Source organism: Cantharellus anzutake, assembly GCF_015039405.1.
Source record: "Cantharellus anzutake strain C23 chromosome Unknown EI90scaffold_16, whole genome shotgun sequence".
In the NCBI taxonomy this organism is placed as follows: domain Eukaryota; kingdom Fungi; phylum Basidiomycota; class Agaricomycetes; order Cantharellales; family Hydnaceae; genus Cantharellus; species Cantharellus anzutake.
In genome coordinates, this window is record NW_024066966.1 from 166595 (window position 1) to 181802 (window position 15208).

The 15208-nt window shown below is 49.5% G+C and overlaps 5 protein-coding genes across 5 annotated transcripts; 2 read left to right on the forward strand and 3 right to left on the reverse strand.

Moving 5' to 3' along the window:
• Positions 1–36: 36 nt before the first annotated feature.
• On the reverse strand, positions 37–2568 carry EI90DRAFT_3280205 (kinase-like domain-containing protein; the record flags this gene model as incomplete). The annotated part of the gene is made up of 7 exons (XM_039066745.1): positions 2421–2568; positions 2232–2330; positions 2088–2153; positions 1883–1998; positions 723–1838; positions 208–663; positions 37–167 (listed from the first exon to the last, which is right to left on the reverse strand). The coding sequence occupies exons 1-7, from the start codon at positions 2525–2527 to the stop codon at positions 37–39; spliced, it is 2091 nt and encodes a 696-aa protein (XP_038917677.1). The 5' UTR covers positions 2528–2568.
• A 191-nt stretch (positions 2569–2759) lies between these two features.
• On the forward strand, positions 2760–3681 carry EI90DRAFT_3050349 (uncharacterized protein). Its single transcript, XM_039059753.1, has 2 exons — positions 2760–2985; positions 3058–3681. The coding sequence occupies exon 2, from the start codon at positions 3087–3089 to the stop codon at positions 3255–3257; it is 171 nt and encodes a 56-aa protein (XP_038917678.1). The 5' UTR covers positions 2760–2985; positions 3058–3086; the 3' UTR covers positions 3258–3681.
• Positions 3682–6502: 2821 nt separating this feature from the next.
• On the forward strand, positions 6503–7792 carry EI90DRAFT_3015025 (uncharacterized protein; the record flags this gene model as incomplete). Its single annotated transcript, XM_039056859.1, has 6 exons — positions 6503–6570; positions 6799–6847; positions 6877–6989; positions 7178–7272; positions 7302–7551; positions 7633–7792. The coding sequence occupies 6 exons, from the start codon at positions 6503–6505 to the stop codon at positions 7790–7792; spliced, it is 735 nt and encodes a 244-aa protein (XP_038917679.1).
• Positions 7793–8199: 407 nt separating this feature from the next.
• Positions 8200–9803, reverse strand: EI90DRAFT_3288243 (uncharacterized protein; the record flags this gene model as incomplete). The annotated part of the gene is made up of 7 exons (XM_039067101.1): positions 9656–9803; positions 9458–9511; positions 9209–9249; positions 9071–9089; positions 8801–9014; positions 8593–8663; positions 8200–8505 (listed from the first exon to the last, which is right to left on the reverse strand). Exons 1-7 carry the CDS (start codon positions 9707–9709, stop codon positions 8200–8202), a joined length of 759 nt encoding a protein of 252 aa, XP_038917680.1. The 5' UTR covers positions 9710–9803.
• A 686-nt stretch (positions 9804–10489) lies between these two features.
• On the reverse strand, positions 10490–13076 carry EI90DRAFT_3015027 (eukaryotic translation initiation factor eIF2A-domain-containing protein; the record flags this gene model as incomplete). Its single annotated transcript, XM_039056860.1, has 11 exons — positions 10490–11100; positions 11160–11271; positions 11321–11661; positions 11722–11790; positions 11843–12074; positions 12133–12316; positions 12381–12480; positions 12533–12648; positions 12709–12780; positions 12870–12942; positions 13031–13076. The coding sequence occupies 11 exons, from the start codon at positions 13074–13076 to the stop codon at positions 10490–10492; spliced, it is 1956 nt and encodes a 651-aa protein (XP_038917681.1).
• Positions 13077–15208: the final 2132 nt, after the last annotated feature.

The window sequence follows — 15208 nt, forward strand, 5'->3', positions numbered from 1 at the left end:
TTGGGACAAGGCGCTGAGATCGCATTGGACTCTCGTTCACCTGGCGAGTTCGAGGATTCGACGCCGATGTCTGATGGGATTCACTGGTGTGTGAGCTAGTCGACTTCCCGTGAGAGGTAGATGACCGGTCGCGTGAGTTCGATGGAGCATCTTGAAGCTGAAAAGCCCTAGTGGGGGAAGAATGATGGTGGTGGTGATGGTGATAACGATGATGAGCGGACGACGTATGCGGCGGTGTGATTTCCGCTGGAGACGGAGGGACTTCACCAACAGGCTTGAGCGCATCTGCATCACCGTTCGGAACGACGCCACTCAACCTCTTCGCACCTGAGGTAGATTCCTTGATTTCGCTAGAAACGTGCCGCATGTGTCCATAACCAGGTGAGTCAAGGGAGGCGACTTCCCTACGTGCGGCTTCCCTCTTCTGCTGCTCCCTCTCTTCGGTCGCTCGGATCTGATCGATCTCACCTTGCACCAAGATCCCATCAAGCCACTGATGATGAATCATTTCGGACGCGCGCGCACGTCGTTCCGGATTCAGGCGAAGCATTGGAGTAAGGAAGGAGCCGATCAGATCAGCTTCATCCTTGGGGAGGAGATACTTGTCGTGCAGGACGCTTTCGATGGGCCAAAATCTTAATCGGTGAATGTGTCTAAGTTCACCTACAAGTCGGTAGAAGTCAACCCACAAAGTGATACGACCCAAAGAAGAAAATCCATACCTTTGCGATTGAAAAAGTCGCTGCTATACCGTCCAGAGAACGCAATGGTCTTCGGGAACTCTCCAACAAGTTCGATGATTTGAGCGATATGATCGTCGTCCTTACTATACTTCGATCCATTCTGAGGATCGAACAAATAATCTCCACCCGTCAAGAGCTCGAAAATGAGACAAGCAGCGCTCCAAATATCCGCACTCGTCCCCCACTTCGCACCTAAGATGACCTCCGGACAACGGTATTGCCTCGTCTGGATGTCGTCCGTGAAATGATGATCGACCCAACACGCGTTCCCAAGATCAGCAATCTTAACTGTAATGCGCTCCATTGCTTCAATGGAAGAAGTGGAGGAGTCTGTATCATCGGAAACAAGTTTGAGCTCGTCTCTGTGTGAATGTGAGGGAAAGTCCGTCGACATAGGAGAGCCAGGGTAGCTGGTATTATGTCCATTTGGGGCAGAATGTGAATGAGGAAAATGTTCCCTATCTCCCGCTGCGTGCGGCGCTTGTTGCGAAAGAAGGGAAGGCCCGTGCATGGGTTTGGGGGGAGTAACGTGTTCACCGAAGTGAGGGTCCAACTTCACACCGCCCATTGCGTCAGCAGCACGGTCGACTGCATCAGCAGACATTGACGGACTTGAACCATTAGTGGAGACCTTATTAGAGCCTGGTTTATCGTTCTTTATGCTTGTCATGGCAAGGTTCCATTTGTCGACGCCCGAGCTGGAACCTAGGCTGCTGCTACTGCTTGGGCTGGGTAATGGTTGGGAGCCAGTGATGAAAATCGAATCAGAACGGGGGGCTTGGCTCTGGTTCCCACCCCTTCCTTTACTCGGCGGAACACCCACAAGTACCGTCGGAGCGGCTGCCGGAGTTGACTGTAATTCGGCCTGAACTACCGCTTCAACATCCTCGATGCACACAAGCACGTTCTCGGGCTTCAAATCGGTATGTATGACCCCACATTGCCGATGCATATAGTCCAACCCAAGAAGAACTTGTTTTGCGATCTGTTTGACAAGGTGTGCAGGAACACCTTTAGACTGATGCCGCTTGATAAGGCCCAACAAGTTCTCTCCGAGGACTTCGAACACCATGCAAACGTGGTTCCATTGGGTCCCTTGTGTTTGAAATGGTCGAGGAGTGAAATGACATGTTTGCGACCGGGGTGGGTGGGGTCGGATGAAATAATCCGCTGCAGGAGCTTGATCTCGTCCAAGGCTGTGTCTGTATACCTCGGAGCAGATTTGACAACTTTGAGGGCTACGTGACGGTTCATCCTAACAATAACAATGATTTTGACGACATGAGCATAGTGGAGTGGCAAAGATGACGCCGATCGCGTGAGATGCTATGAAATGAGACATACTTCGTGTCCCTCGCCAACCATACCGTACTGAAATGGCCCCATCCAAGTTTTCGAACGACTATGTATCTGTCGATAACGAGGAACAAGGGAATAAGTGGGTCCACCAGCCACATCAACACACAGAAGGCGGAAGAAAGAACATACCGTCCATCGCCGAAAACGTCCCCAACATGAACAGGGTGGTAGCCCCCCCTAACATAATCCTCCCAATCCTCTTCATCCTCAGTAAAAACGCTGTTCGAGCTGTTCAAAGGGGCAATCAAAACCGAAAAATCAGCAAGGTTAACGAGTCAAATTTCAAGTGCCGAAAAATTTCCTCCGGGGATTTCGTACCTTGGTGAAGCCTGTACCGATATGGGGGAGACAGCGACCTGCTGCTTTACAGGGGCTACAGGTATGCTGGAGGAAGCGGGGGGTAAGGTGTGTTGCTGCAGTGGCATGTGTGAAGGATGAAACAACTGAGCAAAGACCAACCGGGAGCTACTTTCTCGTCAGTTGGGCGAAATTGATAAACCTCAGGATCTTGCCCTTTTCACACTTAAAAAAACCAACTCCAAAATTATAGCTTGGGCCTCAGGTTTTATATCTCTCTATCGCCTTCACTTTCGGGGAATTTGTTGTTGTTGTGATTGATCCTTTCTTGATTTGTCGATTGGCTCTTCAATTTTTCATCCCAGTATACCGACAGAAAAACGAAATCCTTTCTCTCGTGACCCCTGGCGACTCGCTGACACAAAAGGGACTCGGGCGGAGGGGCGCAAACGTATTCTAATATCCTCAATCTCATTCGCTGCCAGTTCCCAATGATCGCTGCAGTTACACCTTATCCCCGCATGCGTGCACACAAACTTTGCCACAATCTCCACTCATCTCGACACCGCTCGCTATTGTAGGATCGCTGGTCATGCCGATACGAGCGCGGCCATCAGTACCCTGCTTTCTAATCCGTCGTCTGATTTGTTTTACATACCTTCGTTCGAGTCATGGGGCCAACTACAAATGCTCCTATTCTGTCCACGCGTTGCACTGCATAAGCTGTCCTATTATCGTCTTGGTATCGAGGACTGTAGCCCGGGTTTCATCTCCGCCCACATGAGCATGCATAACCGCGTGCACAGTGGATTGTTCCCCCAAAATTCCTGTGGCAGGTCAGTCATGTGCACACCTTGATCAAAATGAGGGTCGAGTGAAAATTACCTTGGAAGAAGCTTCGCACACAGGTCGCAAAGGTTCATTGCCAGAAATCAAGCAGCTCCGTTCACCTAGACCAATTTAGCAAAAGTTGATCGATGGATCAACCCGCTTCCCCAAAGGTACGGTTATGTAGTGCAGTTATAGCACCGCATGAGAGAAATCACTGAAGCTGATGGTTTAGACGTTGCCACGAAATATTACTAGGTGGCTTGCATCTGATTTCGGAAACCCCTTTTTCCGGAATCCCCCTCGCTCTTCCTGTTGAGTTTAGACGTTCAACGGCCCAGATTTGGAAACCCTTTTAGCGAGCTTGCAAAACCGGCATTGGTACATAACTAGGTCAAACGATCGAGTCACATCCCTGAATAGGGGACGTTGAGGTAGGGAACGAGTTGTTCACGTCCTATCAGCTGGGCACATCGAAGCAGTGTTCCCAATTTATCTCAACACGGAAAGAGGAAAACCCTCTTTCCCTCATAACTCCGTACATATGGTATCCGGCGATCCGGCGATCCATATTCAAATATTGGTCCTTACTGCGACCAAACGCAGGTTCTTTTCGATTCATCAACAAGATCGATTCCTTTTCTGTATGTACGCGCCTCCAGCACCTCTGCATCATGACGCATACCCCCGAATTTAGCAATCAGCCAAGGGACGTCGTTGCACCAGCAGTAACGTCCCTGTCAGGGAGCCATCACGAGCTCTCCCAAGGATATCCTAGTGCTTACCTGTGCCTGACTGACCACACTTGGCTATACCTCAAATTGGATGGAAATTCCCATCTGAATTCCAAACGGTCTTTTGGTCGTGATTACCGATGATACGCTGCATCAAGTGACATCGTCAAGATTGGGTTCGGAATGAGCCATGAACTTGAATTTGGTATGTATGCATTGATGTGAATATCAGTACAGATAAGATAACAAGCAGCCCCTTTAGCGAGGGAGTGCTTCTGAAATTTAATACCCGATGTGTTTGTTGCTCAGGAGATCGTTTGACGCTGGCAAGTCGTATTGCGCGATTGGGTAACAATATTTGCTTGCCATGCGGCGCACGTGTGTGCGGAAAGGGGTAACACTTACACATTGGGGTCATCTGCATGTGTTCATACTTGGTATGCATAAATGGTACGAATAGGATTCTGGCTAATGCTTTCGTTGTCTAGTGTTTTGCACGTATCTCTCGGCTTGCAGATCGTGACAGCTCGGAATACTTACGCGGGAAGCTGTGTGCCGCGCGCACATGATGTGAAGGTCACCTGTCATACCAGATCCGGAACAGCTAGCTTTGACAACCTAAGAACCCTTGCTCGGCCTTAGAGAAGCCAGTCAGTACAAGTTATTACCTACGGACTTTCACACAGGGTCTGAGCCGCCCTTTTTCCGTTCGGATCAGCGCGCGTCCTAGGCCCCCCATTATTTCACGTTCGGGCATGATGGAATATTCAATTTCGCGCGTCACAATAAACAGCCAACTCCGCTACAATACAGCTAAGGCATGACTTACATAAAAGCCATCCTCACAAGGTGAAGGGAAGACCGAAATCATGAGTTAATGATGTGACGCGCGAGTGGCGAACGGAGAAACTCAGCACACCAGGCGGCAATATAGCCTGGGACCAGGGCTACAGTACCGAGCGTGCAGCACGTTCTCAAGGAGGTGAATCTGCCAATTCATGATTTCATCATGACTGTGGGACAGCGCCCTTTCCATGACGACTGTGCACGCTCTTCCTCGATGATCAAGTGTCTTAGACTTTGCACTAAACACTCGCCAGTATGTATGATGCTTCAGCTTGAACTACCCCTGACGCTCGGCATGTGCATCGATTCACGCATGCTGGCACAACCCCCACACTCCGATCGATCGCGATCGAGGAAGAGTTAGAACCCTGTTAATCATTCCAATCCCGCTCAGACTTGGAGACCAGCTGCCGCTTTTCTCCGAGGTGCGAATGTCCTGCTGAAGTCAGCACATCAAGCCGCAACCTTGGGCCCAACCTGAATGTGGTCCAGCAGAGCTGAGTGTGTAGCACATTCTCAATGTTGAATTGGCCAATTCATGGCCACTCCACTAAATGCTCGCTAGTACATATGTATGCCTTGCTCCTGACGCTCGGCATATCCACTATGTATGGCAGCATAACTTTTGATCATGCCTTGGTCGATCGGGGAACCTTGTCGATCCTCAGGTTACATCAAGATCGGTGTATGTTAAGCGACCGCATACCAGTTGCCACCTCTCTCGATCTTTGAGGATAAGGTGCGATTGTCCTAATGTAGCGCTGACACAGCGCCACAACGAAAGTCAGCGCCCCAGGTCGTAGCGCGGGCCGGGGCCCCATGGTTTTACAAGACTGAGTGTGTAGCACATTCTCTCAAGGTTGATTCAGTGGCCATGGGACCCTCTTGCTAAACGCTTTCTGGTACGTATGTATGCTTCAGCTAAACCACTTCTAACGCTCGGCATATGTATCATGCATGCCGCCATAACTGCGCCTTGATCGATCCAGTCGGAACCCAGTTGATCATCTCAATCCTATTCGAATGGAAGTTCGATGTGTGCATGTCCCTCAAGCGATCCCGTGCCAGTTGCTACTTCTCTCAGAGGTGTGATTGTCTTGACGTAGTACCGACATAGCGCGGTACCGTGGCCCAATATAACGGATTGAAGTCTGCACATTAGGCCGTAGTGTGGGTCAGTGGGGCCACCTGACCAGCTCTGACTAGTGGTCTCGCGGGAATGAGGGTGTAGCATATTTTCAGGGCTATTCATGAATGGGGCAGCCTATTTTTTGTTTCACTGCGCACGACGGCGCATCGACTTTGACGATGAAATTTCTTAGCCTTCTGCACTAAACGCTGGCTACTCATATACTCCAGTTCTCCTGACGCTCGGCACATATGCATCATGCATGCCAATCTGTTAGCGACCTGAACCTGATCGATCGTGCGATCGTGCTGTGCCAGTTGCTGCTTCCCCCCTGAGGGTGCAATTGTCCTGCTCTAGTAGCGCCGGCATAACGTCAGCCTAGTATAAAAATGAATGCACGGGGACGCATATGCCTATCACCGATACAGCTTCAACGTATTGATGTCGCTATGTACTGTATAAAAATCATGCAAAGGCCCCTTTCCTCCCTCACCGGGAACGAGGGGGGGGGGGCTTCAATTCTCGATTTGCCCATGACTTGCGATCGCAGAGATCCTCTGTTAGCGATGACTTCATGGGCCTGTTTATCACGCAACGATGATTACTTCCTGTCTCGCGTCATCCTGCGAATACGGTGAGACCCGGCTTGCGCGTCTATATGCACCCATGCACGACTATTCCATAACTGCATGATAGGGGAAGACAGTTTTGAATGTGGTGGATCTCAGTACATGCATACTTACCCACGATCCGAAAACCCATCCATGTCTTTGATATGCCCTTTTTCTTTCGTTTGAACGTGAATGTTGTAGGCTCTCGCTCTCTTTTTGATGTGTGTGTTACTGTAATCCACTGATTTCAGCTGGCATTACACGACCCGAAACACACTCACTGATCAGTTTGCGATTTATGTAAGTTGCCTAGCCCAATGAAAAAAAAGCTCCCGCGGAGTCGAGAAATATCACTGAGGTCTCAACCAATCCTCTGGAGTCGCATGTTCCATACACATTATCCTCTCCAACTCTCCTCCGCTAAGCCAACGCCATGGCCCAGGTAAGTCGTGGTGAACAGCGCTCCACGACGTCAACTGCTATATTGTGTTGATTCGTTCCGAACGGGTCGGTCCGTTGAACCTCCTCATTCATTCGACTTGACTCAGAATGGGAAAATTGAACAAATTTATTTCGATCGCCCAAGTTCGGAACCTTTTACATTCAAAAATAATGAAAAATATGATCTAGTTCTTTTTTCCTTTCCTTGTTCGGCTTCACCATCACCATCATCGTCGTCGTCATCATCATCATCATCAACAACAACAACAAGTACAACATCAGCGGTGCAAGGCTTGTTTGCTCAACAAAAAAGTGACGGTTTTCTACAAATTCCACATATCGTTAAACGCGTCCAACTCAACAACACTTCCTCAACCGACTTTTCTCATGACTTCATCGGGATCTTCGTCGCGTTCGGGTGCTACTTCAGAGTCGTCGGCCCCAATCTCGACACCACCGACCGACCCTAGCCCCATTCGCCTCGAATACGTCCAAGTGGCTCTCACTCCTCGAGAACACAAGATTGTCTCTTATTCCAACGAGCTTTACAAGTTCCACAAGCGGTCTGTTTTCTTCTCAGTTGATCTTTCAACTTTTTTTCGCTCGAGGCGGCTGACGCTGACTCCACCTACTCATGCCTTTAGATTGTGGCTGGATGCATTAAAACAGGGCGAAGCTGGAGCAGCATTTCAAGCGAAGAGTGACCTGGCAAAAGCGTCGTCACGCCAGCGACATCGTAATAGTTCAACAATCGAAGGCGTCAAGCGGCCAGCATCAGCACCTCCCATTAACATTAAATGGTAGGCTCTTTATCTCCTAACGTCCATTCTACCGCTAGCTAACATGATCCATTACATAGAACCCCTCCCCCCCTCACTATGTATCATTGATTTACTTTTGCAACTCCCGACCAGGTCCATTGTACCTTGCAGCCGACTTTGGTTGCTTGCTTTGCTTTTCGCCCATTTTGCCCCCCTATGCCACTGTGCATGTATCGTTACCTTGCGTCACCCGGACCTCTTCTTCCGGGGTATTCCTGTCACCTTTGATTCACCCACATTTCGAGTCATCCTTGGCTTTTCGACTTCCACTCCATCCAACCCCAATGTCTCGTCCGTCGTCTTATTCTCCAAATGCTTTTTTTTTTAGTTTTTAATCACTTGACCAGTCTATGTCCCCATTGACATAAGTACTTGGATGTCACTCCACAATCATTCGAGGAAGCGGCCAGCAGGGCTGCCCAGCCTTGTATGGAATTGATTTATCTTATGTAGTCGCGCGTGCACCCTGACCGGAGAACATCCCTGGACAATTTGTTTCCAGCCTCTCAAAAATAGCTTCTCCTCAAGGGTAAGGTGGGCCCCTGAGCCAAATAACTGCAAATCCAACTCCCTGGGCCTGGGCTGATCTTGAGCATGGTATGTGAATATTAGGAAGCTCGAAAGAAGTGTTTGTATTGTTGTAGTGCGAGTCCTATGTATTGAAAGGAGCCTGTTTGGGAATATTCGACTAAGCGCCTGCGCATGGAAAATCCTAAAATATTATTACGAAATATAAATGTGGTCGCTTCAGTGCCGTAGTTATATTTCTCAGTTCTATCTCACATCTGGGCTGCGAGTGGGCCACTGGGAGACGGGTTGCCATATTTGGAACGCTGCCGTTCTATGTGGAGAGCCTGGAATCATGCATGAGCATATATATCAGCTGCAATCTTCACCTGGGAGTTGCTTCTTCCTCAGCGTTAATCCTCATCCTATGTATCTGCAAAACGAGAAGGGAAGCTGTAAAAATCGCTATCACGTGAGCTCCCACCGATCCAGGCATTGGGATCGGACGTTGGACCACATGGCTGTGCAGCTAAGTGAGCTCCCTTGTTTGCCTGTGTGGGCGCTTCGTTCCTCTGTGTTCCGTCATCTCCTTCCTGCGCTTCCTTGAATCGCGGTTCTGTGTCCTTCTTGTCTGTATTGCTTGTACGTGTTGGATGGCACGATGTTCGTTGACCCCTTGCGGCCGTCCCCGCTACTTCCTAATTAGGGGTGTTGAACATGGGGCCGGGATACCTCTTGGGCCTGACACTCACACCTTCACGATCGAGAAACATCTGGATATGCAAGAGAATTGATGAGCATCATGCACTTTAATTTTAAGGAGGGAGCCTTGCAATGAATCTGCAAGGGCGTGATTTTGAACCTGCGTATCAGTTGTCGAGTGTTGACGTACTCCTGGTACGCATTTAAGTTGCGACCTTTTCTGTAGTATTTCTATGCACCATATTTGCCTTTTGCATGCCGGTGTAAAAATATGGCCCTCTTCAGATCAAATACCCTTCAAAATATACATCTTGTTTGGCACTTGTTTGAATGTTTCTCCGTCCACCCCGGAGAGATGGTAGTCAACCACTCCTCGCATTCGTTCCAGAAATGGACATATATATGCATATGTGCGAGGTAACTACAGAAGTCAACTCACTTGTTTATCCAATTTTTTGGCTGTGTCATTTGGCCTTTCACACAGCGCGTTTGGCTAATACTTGGCACCCAGACTGGTATTGAATTTCAAGGATGTGCGAGTGTGTTGGAATCAAATGACAAATGGCTGTGTTTGGTGCAGGGCGCGGTGGCCATAGCCCTACAATTGAAATTAAATTGGGTTGATCCTTTTGCTAACATTTTCGTCGTTTTGGACGTCGTTGAAAGGCAAAAAGGCCAGAGAAACGGTCATAACGAGAGGATATGTTCTTCTCCCTCCAACCTGACGCAGTTTTTAGAGTTGGAAAGTCGATTTTGATGGTGAATGACAAAACGGATGGAGAATGGCCCGCGCGGGAGGTGCGCGACCTGAAGTCTTTCTCACGGTCTACCACACCTCCGTTTCCTTTATGGGCGCTTGTTCGGTTTCGGTACGGAAAACTGGCCTCTCAACACATGTACAGCATCGGCCATAATCGCGTATGGCGCCGCTCCTCCCGGGGCCGGCCGGCCTGCTTAATCTGCAAGTGCTAGAGTTCCCAAATATAATATAAGCCTACATTAGTTCACAGGGGATATGGGTGTGTGAGGATTAGTGATCGTCTACGGGAGAGCCTTGGCCATATCAGTATAGATATTGGATATCGAAGAGTGCCCCATTGTCACGAGCAGGTAGAAACTGCCTGTCTGAGCTACAGCGATCGTTGATTCGCAGCACCAGACTCGGAGTTGGGGCCGAGCTAGGTATCTTAATTTCATAAGTATCAATGACACGAGCTAGTTAGGGAATCATAGTCATCTGGGCATTTTTTAACTGATGTTGGAAAGATTCGCGGGTCGATGACAAGTGTGGTTGTGCAGACTGACGAATATGCATGATATGTCAGTGCTTGTCGAACGTGTGGGAACACTATACATCTAATTGCAGTTTTTTCCCTAGTGAAAACCCCTAGACTTACACTCATGGGTCATGTGTACAAGGGCTCTTTCAATGTGCGACCAACAACCAGTGACCCGATGGCGGCACATCCCATCATAATGCACCCAATTCCTTCAATTCCCTTCTCACTTCATCCTCAGCACCAAGCTTCCTCTTCTGCGTCGTCTCAAGAGGCATCCCCATCGCCTCACGGTTCTTCAACTCTTCAATCGCCTTGAGCTTCTTTTGCAGGTTCCGAATCTTCTTCGCAGTAGAGTCAGAGTTTTCTATTGCCGGCGTAGAAGCGGGGGCGGAAGCATCGGAAGACGCAGGGACTGGGACTGGGCTGGGCGTGGGCGTGGCAGCGGAAGTTTGACGTTCAGAAGTACGTGGTACAAGTGTCGGTGCTTCAGCGGAACCTTTCTCCGCGCTGCTGTTCCCACCCTCTTTTTTGGCCTTATCCTTTTTCTTTTTCCCTTGACCCTTTCGTGGCGGTTCAGTACTTTCGCTCTCGGCGGGCGCAGGAGGGGGGGCACCAGGCACATATCGTGGTCTTGCCAGCCCACGGCCATTCCCACCATTCACGGGTGTACCAGTGCGAGGTGGAGTGGATATACCGTTAGAAGGTGTACTTGGGGCACCACCTTCATCCTCGCGTTTGTAAATTGTTGGCGTGGCGAGGCCGCGCGCGCCAGGTGGTCGGTATGTTCCCGCGGGTTTCGAAGCTGAACGAATTGGCTACTGTAAGGAGTGTGGACGTTCATTTGAACCAGTTACTACTTACGGGTTGACTTTGCCGGCGCATTTTGGGCCACGCTAGGGCACGGGGCTGGGGCGGGAGGGATAGCGGAAGGGAACGGAGGCACGGAAGCGGATGGAGCTGGCCGCCAGGATGCCTACGCTTTCATCAACACCCTCTTAGTTTCATTCTAGTTGACTACGCACCTGGTATAATTCTTCCACTAGTTGAACATGCAATAACGGACCCGTGCAATGCCATATCTTGATACCGTTATCCACCCTGAGTCTTGGACTTAAGGTTGCAGTTAAAATTGTCTTTCCATCGGGACTCCACTCGCAATGACTTGTATTTGGGGCATCGATAATGCATTCTTTCTTCAGTGTCCGCCTGTCGAAGATGTCGATTTTGCCTGCAAGATTGCCAAATCCTGCTAGGGCAACAAGTCGTCCATGAGAATTGAACGAGATGAAATTCCAAGGATGGGCGCCGAATTCCGCAGTCACTTTGACGCGCTGATCAAAAAGCGTGGCCTTGGCAGGCATATCTGAAATCAAGATCAGAGAAGGGAAAAACAAAGGAGGAGACCATCTTGGCAAGCACGTACAGCCATAGATAACACCAAACTCCTTTGAGTTGGGGCTCCAGGCGAAGTCATGTATAGGGCCTTCCTTGTCTATACGGGCAATTGGTCCAATGCTTCATCACAACTCAGAAGAAGTGCATACCAAGGGTGACTCTACAGTCAAAGTTCCCGGAAGCACTCAAAAGGTATAGCCCCGTCTCGCCATAATAACTCTTGTTCGTCTTGTCCACATCGGTGTGAGTGAGGACGAGAACCTGAGTGCCAAGATCGTTCCATTTCATTGTCACTGAGTCAGCCTTAAAGAAGCTTTTCTGACATGTGCGAGTGGAGCTCAGACCAATTAGGCTGTGAATGGATATCCTTGCAGGTGCACCCTAAGAAACGGTTGTTTGCCGCAGCTCTTTTTCATGCCGATCACCCACTTTATCCTACCTTGCGTTCTCCAACGAAAACAGCAATTGATGGGTTTTTCCCAGGACTGAGCGCAATGCTTGTCAACCCCTCGATTTTGAGCTTACTGACGACACCTTTGCTCCAGTTGGACGGATCGAAAACGAGGATGTCAGGCCCAACTAGGCGCACCGCATGAGATTCAGTCGATGTGTACTGAACATCCCTAGACACGAGGCAGAGGTAAGGAGGGAAGCAGCGATTGATTTGTACAGCATATCTGGACATACCATCCTTCTTGCGACTTCTGAGCGAATGAAGTCACCTCTTCGCCCGTGGCCACCGACCAGACTCGCAAATTCTTGTGAATTCCGCCTTCATCGGGCTTAACTGGGATATACATCAAAGGTCATCTTGAGGAGAAGCAAGATTTCCGAATTACCTTGACGCTCCCAGGTCGAAAGGAACGTTCCAAGTGGTGAGAAGTTCAGTTCAATTGCATTCGGCACATCCAGCTCTCTCAGAAGCTGAACGTTCTCCGCAGCGAATATAAGGACGCTGATAATAACGAAGCCGTTATCGAAGGACCAATGGATCTACAGACCAAAGCGCACTGACCTCGCCGGAACTGCGTATGCGAAGCACTTCCCGTCTTGGCTGTAGATGTAGGTACGGGACGGGACGTCTGGTCTAATGGAAAGTGGCCGAATGAATGCATATCAAGACGGAGTGGGGAAACGTCAATGTTAGGCAGAAGATTTGGGAAGATGATGGCGCACGCTTGGAAACCCTGGACAGCACCAAAGTTAGGCGAGCTGCCCGCGACAATGCCGAATGACTTCTGCGCGCGGTCTGACGGGAAAAAGGAAAGAAGCGGCAAAGAGGGAGCCCGTCAAAACGTGTCAATAGCGGATCGGACATAATTATTTCATGGACATACAGGCGTACTGGTCTTGGAAGGGGACCTGAGTCGTAGATGACGCCATTGAACGCAGAACTAAAAGCTATGCGCTGAAGGAGGCTAAATCAGGTGCTTCTGGATGCTGGGACGCGTGCAGTCAACAACGGCAAATGCTTCAACCGCGCGGTCAGGGACAAACTGGAATGAGCGGGAGAAAGAAATGTGTCAGTGGACTCTTCTGTGAGCTCCAAGAGATTGGGACACACGGCGGCGGCACGATGAGACGATTTGAACAATTTGTTCGTCGATCTATGGAGCAGAAAAGGTAAAGAGACAATTTTACAACTGCCGGGTCAATTTGCTTCCGTTCGAGCTGTTGTCCCTCCGGTCATTTTGCGATCTTGACTGTCGACCTCTTTCTTCTCATGCGGTTCCATTCTGCCACGCTGGGACCTCCTTCAGAGGAGAGTACGCCTGTTTGATGGGCGATGCTTAGTGAAGGCGCTCGTCGAACCTGGCTTGGCGAAGACTGCCAGCGCAGAACAGCTCCTTCCTCGGCTCTGCTTGATATTGTGTTGCCGAACCTTGCCTATTGTCTCGCACCTAGCTTCCCCCTATGTTTTGTCGAGCCGTTGCGATTCATCGGATGGTAAGGGAAGCATTATTTGGTTTACCTTCTCTTCCCTTCCCTTGCATGACCACTGCATAGTGGCGTATTGGCATACATGGTCAGCCGGTATTCTGGGTGCTGGAGCTATGTCCTGCAAGTGTATCGCTGATTATTAAGGTGGACTATTGGGTTTTCAACAAGGGTTCTTCTCTGATCCCCACGGTTCTCCGGAGTCTCGGTCTCTACACAATGTCTGCATGACTCAATTTGCCTAGACCATGGCCGATGTATCTCTTGCTTCAGTTCCATAAAAGCCCTTCTTTCTATCGAAGATTTCATGGTCTGTGTCCCCTCAATGTTATTGGCTTGGGTAAATGCCCCAGCCAGTTTCAGTGTTTATCATGGATTCCTGCTTCACGCCTACTCAAACGTGCCCACAAAGCCGTGGATGGATTATTGCTGCTTTTACGAATGCCGATGCAAGGCATTGGGTTTGCAGCTTGTTTGCGTGACACTGACCTAATGCGGAAATACCCATCTGGGTTATTCAATCTTGTTTGAGACTATGATCACTTTGCATTTGATTCACTATTGCACTATTGAACAATCTCGATGCCCATGTAGCGATCTCACAACTGCGGAACTCATATATCAGGGTCGACCGTTCGTCTTTGCTTGCGCCGAGCTAGCCCCAAGTGATACTCATCTCACAACTATTGAGTATATATATTGACAAAATTATGTTCGGCCGCCCAGAACCCGCAGAATCACTTTTGTGGATTCGAACCCTTCATGGTATAGTAACCGGCTCAAGCCACCTCCCTGTCATTGCCCGGCAAGTGCCACGGTCCCTCTGAATCCTCGTTATTGCGAACATCCTGGCAGCCAATAGTACATGCCCTTGGCCGGGGTATAGTCCATTTTGTACACGCAACATGACTTAGCCCGGGACAATGGTTCGTTGTGAATGAGCGTCTGTCTATTCAATTATAACACGGCGGCGACGCATGCACCTTTCTTGTCCCATGGTCGGACCACCAGGGCAGAAAATTACTTGCCTTCCTGTTTTTGTCACCGTCTTTGGATTTCTTAGTGGATTGGTCGTCTCTGCGGAATGCCGTTTCGTGGACCTGGGTCAACCTTCCGATCGGTATCCAGAATGAGCACTTTGTGCCAATAATTCTTCACGACTGATCTCAACACACTTTACGAAATGAATCTGATGGCACAATAAGGGAGCCTCCTGTTCCAGAAGGCAACTGGCGTTGCAACTTATTTGACTACTCTTCGCATCAGCTGGGCAAGCCACCATTCGGATGCTCAGAAGGCTGAGCCCACGACATAATCGGGGACCGGCAAATTAAGTCCATACTATCGTCTCCCACGCTCCAACTCTTTCGGCGATTTGGAAATGCACAGCAGCGGTCCTCCGCCGGTTTATTGGAAGGGGATTCATTCCCATGGCATCACAGTATTTCTTGCTTCATCAGGTGCGTTCACAACTGGTCATGGAGATAGGTATTGACAAAGTCAATGGTAAACCGTTGCGATCATAATGCGCAGTCAATGGAAACAGTGCAAGAGCACGGCCAGCCTCATTTTTGCGG

Bases quoted from the DNA above. Each gene is read 5' to 3' on its own strand.
- EI90DRAFT_3050349 (XM_039059753.1), top strand. From the start codon at position 3,087: ATGCTCCTATTCTGTCCACGCGTTGCACTGCATAAGCTGTCCTATTAT.